General features: G+C 59.2%; 1 protein-coding gene across 1 annotated transcript in view; it reads right to left on the minus strand.

Annotated features, from left to right (window-relative positions):
• gcat (glycine C-acetyltransferase) overlaps nucleotides 1-5,048 on the minus strand; it is a 33,469-nt gene extending 28,421 nt beyond the window's left edge. Inside the window, exon 1 of the mRNA XM_052043145.1 lies at nucleotides 4,855-5,048. Coding sequence (XP_051899105.1) covers nucleotides 4,855-5,029 — 175 coding nt within the window. The 5' untranslated portion in view covers nucleotides 5,030-5,048. The remainder of the gene's footprint in view (nucleotides 1-4,854) is intronic.
• Between the last annotated feature and the right edge of the window lie 952 nt (nucleotides 5,049-6,000).

The following is a 6,000-nucleotide window of genomic DNA, read 5'->3' on the forward strand; positions in this document are numbered from 1 at the left end:
TGGAGCTGCTGCCTCACCGCTCCAGTGACCCAGGTTCGATCCTGACCTCCAGTGCTGTCTGTTTGTGGAGCCTGCACTTTCTCCCCGTGACCCCGTGGGTTTGCCTTAGGTGCTCCAGTTCCCTCCCACATCGCGAAGTCGTGCAGGTTGGTAGCTTAACTGGTAGTTTGGTAGCTTAACTGGCTAGGGTAAATTTAGCTTTAGTGTCTAGATGAGTGGTAGAATTTGAGGAAAGTTAATGGAATATGGGGAGAAAATAAATTGGACTGGTATAGGATTACTGTAAATAGGTGCTTAATGGGTAGCACAGACCTGGTGGGCTGAAGGGCCTGTTTCTGTGCTGTATGACTTATCTAAACCAGCAGCAGACATCCAGCTCCAAGAAGTCCATGGTTATTGTGCAGCTGATGTAACTTTTATTCCATTATTCCAATTAATGCAAACCAAAAATAGAGCCACAGTTCTATTAAGCAACTGAGCTCCAGTGTAGCACTGACTGAAAGCAATCTAGAAACAAGTCACTGGATGCCAATTCAACAGCACTATTCAGAGGAGTCAGATGCTTCCTTTGATTGGAGACAGCTGTGTACAATTTAATTGGCTGACAAGGACGTGTGGTATGTTAATTGATTAGTGTAAGTAATTGCCCTCAGTGTAGGTAGGTTTGGGGCACCTGATGGGCATGTGAAAGAAAATAAGTTACAAGGAAATAAGTGTGGGAATGGGTCTGACGGGAATGTTTGGAGAGCTGGCAAAAATGGTCCAAATCGCCTCCTTCTATGTTGTAAATTAATACGAAATAAATTTACAATAGACCCTCTCCTCCACCAGAGAAAGACAAAAAAAAAGCACGAGGAAGACTTTCAACATTTTGGACAGAACTCCCAGCAGTTGGTTCAACAGCATCTACTTTGGGGAGGTCGACACCGGAAATACGAGCCTAATCCCTCTTCTTGACTTTCAATGTCTACAATTGCTTTGCTGCTGTTTACACCTCTGACAGAGGTCAGGCTGAGTTTGGTCAGACATTCAAGTTTAACACCAAGGTCTAGACCACACTTCAAAGTTACCTACAAACTACATCAAACTATCCACTGCAGTCTCTGCCAACCAAGGGGAATCTGAAACGGCTGTAGTCAACCGAAAGAACATGAGGCCTCAGAAGCAGACAGTTCTTTTGCAGAGCTCTGAAACTTGGTGGAGAGGAACTTTAGTCAAAAGTTCACAACTTCACCTCCCATGTCTGGGAAGAGGAGGACCTACAAGAAGACCCGAGAGATGCCATAATGGTCAATAATAGAGATACATCCCTCTGCGGTAACTAGAGGAGGGTCTCCTGCTGTCCGCCAAAAGAAAAATCTTCATCAGATTGCTCCTCAGTGCTCTTCTCCCAGTGACCAAAGGACTGCCCCCAATTCAGTGTCATTTCCATCTATCCAGAGGCACAGTGGACATGAGCATAGGTTATTCACAATCTTACCAAAGTCTAGATGACAACAATATCGCACTCAATGTCAGCAAGACCAAGGAACTGATTGTGGACTTCAGAAAAGTCGGGACAACACACACCAGTCTTCATTGAGGGGTCAGCGGTGGAAAGGGTGAACAGCTTCAAGTTCCTGGGCATCAACATCTCAGAGGATCTATCTTGGGTCCAACACATTGATGCAATCACGAAGAAGGCACGCCAGTGGCTCTACTTCATTAGGAGTTTGAGGAAATTCGGTGTGTCACCAAGGGCTCTCTCAAATTTCTACAGCTGTACGGTGGAGAGCATTCTAACTAGTTGCATCACTGCCTGGTATGGAGGCTCCAATGTGCAGGATTGAAAGAGGCTGCAGAGGTTTGTAGACTCAGCCAACTCCATCATGGGCACAACCCTTCCTGCTCTCGAGGACATGTTCAAGAGGTGGTGCCTCAAGAAGGTGGCATCCATCATTAAGGACCCTCACCATTTGGGACATGCCCTCTTCATGTTACTACAATTGGGGAGGAGGTACGGGAGCCTGAAGACCCACACTCAATGATTCAGGAACAGCTTCTTCCCCTCCACCATCAGATCTTTGAATGGTCCATGAACACTACCTCATTATTCCTCTTTTGCACTATTCATTTATTTTTGTAACTTAGAGTAATTTCTGTATCTTTCTGTCTTGCACTGTACTGCTGCTGCAAAACACCACATTTCAGGACATATGTCAGTGATAATAAACCAGATTCTGATGGGTCACAACCCTAAACATTGACTGTCCATTTTCCTCAGCAGATACTGCCTGAGCCACAGAACCCCCTTCCTTCCTCTCCCCGCCTCCCAGAGCCGCAGATCCCTGCAGACCTCTCCCCTCCCCCCTCCTCTCCCCCCTCCCCTCCCCCCTCCCATCCTCTCCCTCCCCCCCCCTCCCATCCTCTCCCTCCCCCCCTCCCCCCTCCCATCCTCTCCCCCCCCTCCCATCCTCTCCCTCCCCCCCCTCCCATCCTCTCCCTCCCCCCCACTCCCATCCTCTCCCTCCCCCCCACTCCCATCCTCTCCCTCCCCCTCATCCTCTCCCTCCCCCTCATCCTCTCCCTCCCCCCCTCATCCCCCTCATCCTCTCCCTCACCCCCTCATCCCCCTCATCCTCTCCCTCACCCCCTCATCCTCTCCCTCCCCCCCCCTCCCATCCTCTCCCTCCCCCCCCCTCCCATCCTCTCCCTCCCCCTCCCCCCCCTCCCATCCTCTCCCTCCCCCTCCCCCCCTCCCATCCTCTCCCTCCCCCTCCCCCCCTCCCCCCCCTCCCATCCTCTCCCTCCCCCTCCCCCCCCTCCCATCCTCCCTCCCCCTCCCCCCCTCCCATCCTCCCTCCCCCTCCCCCCCCTCCCATCCTCTCCCTCCCCCTCCCCCCATCCTCTCCCTCCCCCTCCCCCCATCCTCTCCCTCCCCCTCCCCCCCCCATCCTCTCCCTCCCCCTCCCCCCCTCCCATCCTCTCCCTCCCCCTCCCCCCCCTCCCTCCCCCTCCCCCCCCTCCCATCCTCCCCCTCCCCCCCCTCCCATCCTCCCCCTCCCCCCCCTCCCATCCTCTCCCTCCCCCCCTCCCATCCTCTCCCTCCCCCCCTCCCATCCTCTCCCTCCCCCCCCTCCCATCCTCTCCCTCCCCCCCCTCCCCCTCCCCCATCCTCTCCCTCCCCCCCTCCCATCCTCTCCCTCCCCCCCCTCCTCTCCCTCCCCCTCCCCCCCCTCCTCTCCCTCCCCTCCCCCCCTCCCATCCTCTCCCTCCCCCCCTCCTCTCCCTCCCCCTCCCCCCCCTCCCATCCTCTCCCTCCCCCCCCTCCTCTCCCTCCCCCCCCTCCTCTCCCTCCCCCCTCCCCCCCCTCCCCCTCCCCCCCTCCCCCCCCCCTCCTCTCCCTCCCCCCCCTCCTCTCCCTCCCCCCTCCCTCCTCTCCCTCCCCCCCTCCCATCCTCTCCCTCCCCCCCCCTCCCATCCTCTCCCTCCCCCCCCCTCCCATCCTCTCCCTCCCCCCCCCCTCCCATCCTCTCCCTCCCCCCCCTCCCATCCTCTCCCTCCCCCCCCCTCCCATCCTCTCCCTCCCCCCCCTCCCATCCTCTCCCTCCCCCCCCTCCCATCCTCTCCCTCCCCCCCCCTCCCATCCTCTCCCTCCCCCCCCATCCTCTCCCTCCCCCCCCCCTCCCATCCTCTCCCTCCCCCCCATCCTCTCCCTCCCCCCCCCCATCCTCTCCCTCCCCCCCCATCCTCTCCCTCCCCCCCCATCCTCTCCCTCCCCCCCTCCCATCCTCTCCCTCCCCCCCTCCCATCCTCTCCCTCCCCCCCCTCCCATCCTCTCCCTCCCATCCTCCCATCCTCTCCCTCCCCCTCCTCCCATCCTCTCCCTCCCCCTCCCCCCCCTCCCATCCTCTCCCTCCCCCTCCCCCCCCTCCCATCCTCTCCCTCCCCCTCCCCCCCCTCCCATCCTCTCCCTCCCCCCCCTCCCATCCTCTCCCTCCCCCTCCCCCCCTCCCATCCTCTCCCTCCCCCTCCCCCTCCCCCCCCTCCCATCCTCTCCCTCCCCTCCCATCCTCTCCCTCCCCCTCCCCCCCTCCCATCCTCTCCCTCCCCCCCCCCATCCACCCATCCTCTCCCTCCCCCCCCCTCCCATCCACCCATCCTCTCCCTCCCCCCCCCTCCCATCCACCCATCCTCTCCCTCCCCCCCCCTCCCTCCCCCCCCTCCCATCCACCCATCCTCTCCCTCCCCCCCCCTCCCATCCACCCATCCTCTCCCTCCCCCCCCTCCCATCCACCCATCCTCTCCCTCCCCCCCCCTCCCATCCACCCATCCTCTCCCTCCCCCCCCCTCCCATCCACCCATCCTCTCCCTCCCCCCCCCTCCCATCCACCCATCCTCTCCCTCCCCCCCCCTCCCATCCACCCATCCTCTCCCTCCCCCCCCCTCCCTCCCCCCCCCTCCCTCCCCCCCCTCCCTCCCCCCCCCTCCCATCCACCCATCCTCTCCCTCCCCCCCCCCTCCCATCCACCCATCCTCTCCCTCCCCCCCCCCTCCCATCCACCCCCTCCCCCCCCCCTCCCCATCCACCCCCCTCCCATCCACCCATCCTCTCCCATCCACCCCCCTCCCATCCACCCCCCTCCCCCCCCCCTCCCATCCACCCCCCTCCCCCCCCCCCTCCCATCCACCCCCCTCCCCCCCCCCCTCCCATCCACCCATCCTCTCCCTCCCCCCCCCTCCCATCCACCCATCCTCTCCCTCCCCCCCCCTCCCATCCACCCATCCTCTCCCTCCCCCCCCCCTCCCATCCACCCATCCTCTCCCTCCCCCCCCTCCCCCCCTCCCATCCACCCATCCTCCCCTCCGGCCTACCTCCCTCGCTGCCCTGCACCTTGATGTGCGGCCCCTGCCGGGAGGTGATGACCCGCTCGTGTTTCCAGGTGCCCGCCCCCCGGATGCGCTCCAGCTCGGCCTCCAGCAGGCCGTTGAACTGCGCCAGGGCGCTGCGGGCCCGGCGAGCCACCGCCAACACACCGGCCGACAACATGACAACAGGAAATTGGAGGGCGGGCGGGCGGGGTGGAGGGGGGGAGGTGTCGTTATCGGGGGCGGGGCCACTTCCAGCCAATCACTGAGATAGGCGTTGGTTACCCGTGGCTTTAGTTCACCAATCAGAACTCAGGGCTGGACCTTTAAAGGGACAGTCCCTGGCCCTGGCGGTCGGTGACGTGGTCCCATGAGCTGGGAATCTCATCCCCCGGCTGATCTTCTGCTGAAGCTTCACATTCCCACCTAATCACATCGTCTGCATCCCTCGGCATTCAGATACCTGTCCTTCAGCTGCAAACATAAGATTCAGCATCCCTATTTAGGGAGGAATTTACTTGCATTGGAAGCAGCTCAAAGAAGTTTCATAAGAATGATTCCTGCAAAGGAAGGGGTGTCTAATGAGGAACAATTACGCAGGCTGGGCTGATACCCTTCGCAATTTAAAAAGAAGTGGTCTTATTGAAAGATATAAAGTTTTGAAGGGGCTTCACAAGGTGGATGCCGAGAGGATGTTTCCCTATAACGGGATTCAGGGCCAGGGTTGTTGTTTCATAATTAGGCTGTGCTCATTAAACATGGAGAGAACCATAGAACCATAGAACAATACAGCACAATACAGGCCCTTCGGCCCACCATGTTGTGCCGACCTTCAAACCACTCTTAAGACTATCTAACCCCTTCCTCCCACATATTCCTCTAACTTAAATTCCTCCATATGCTTATCTAACAATCTCTTGAACTTGACCAACGTATCAGCCTCCACCACTACCCCAGGCAGCGCATTCCAAGCACCGACCACTCTCTGGGTGAAAAACCTCCCTCTGACGTCTCCCTTGAACTTCCCACCCATTACCTTAAAGCCATGCCCTCTTGTATTGAGCATTGGTGCCCTGGGAAAGAGGCGCTGGCTGTCTATCTATTCCTCTTAATATTTTGTATACCTCTAACATGTCTCCCCTCATCCTCCTT

Source organism: Pristis pectinata, chromosome 33 (genome assembly GCF_009764475.1).
Source record: "Pristis pectinata isolate sPriPec2 chromosome 33, sPriPec2.1.pri, whole genome shotgun sequence".
NCBI classification, from domain to species: domain Eukaryota; kingdom Metazoa; phylum Chordata; class Chondrichthyes; order Rhinopristiformes; family Pristidae; genus Pristis; species Pristis pectinata.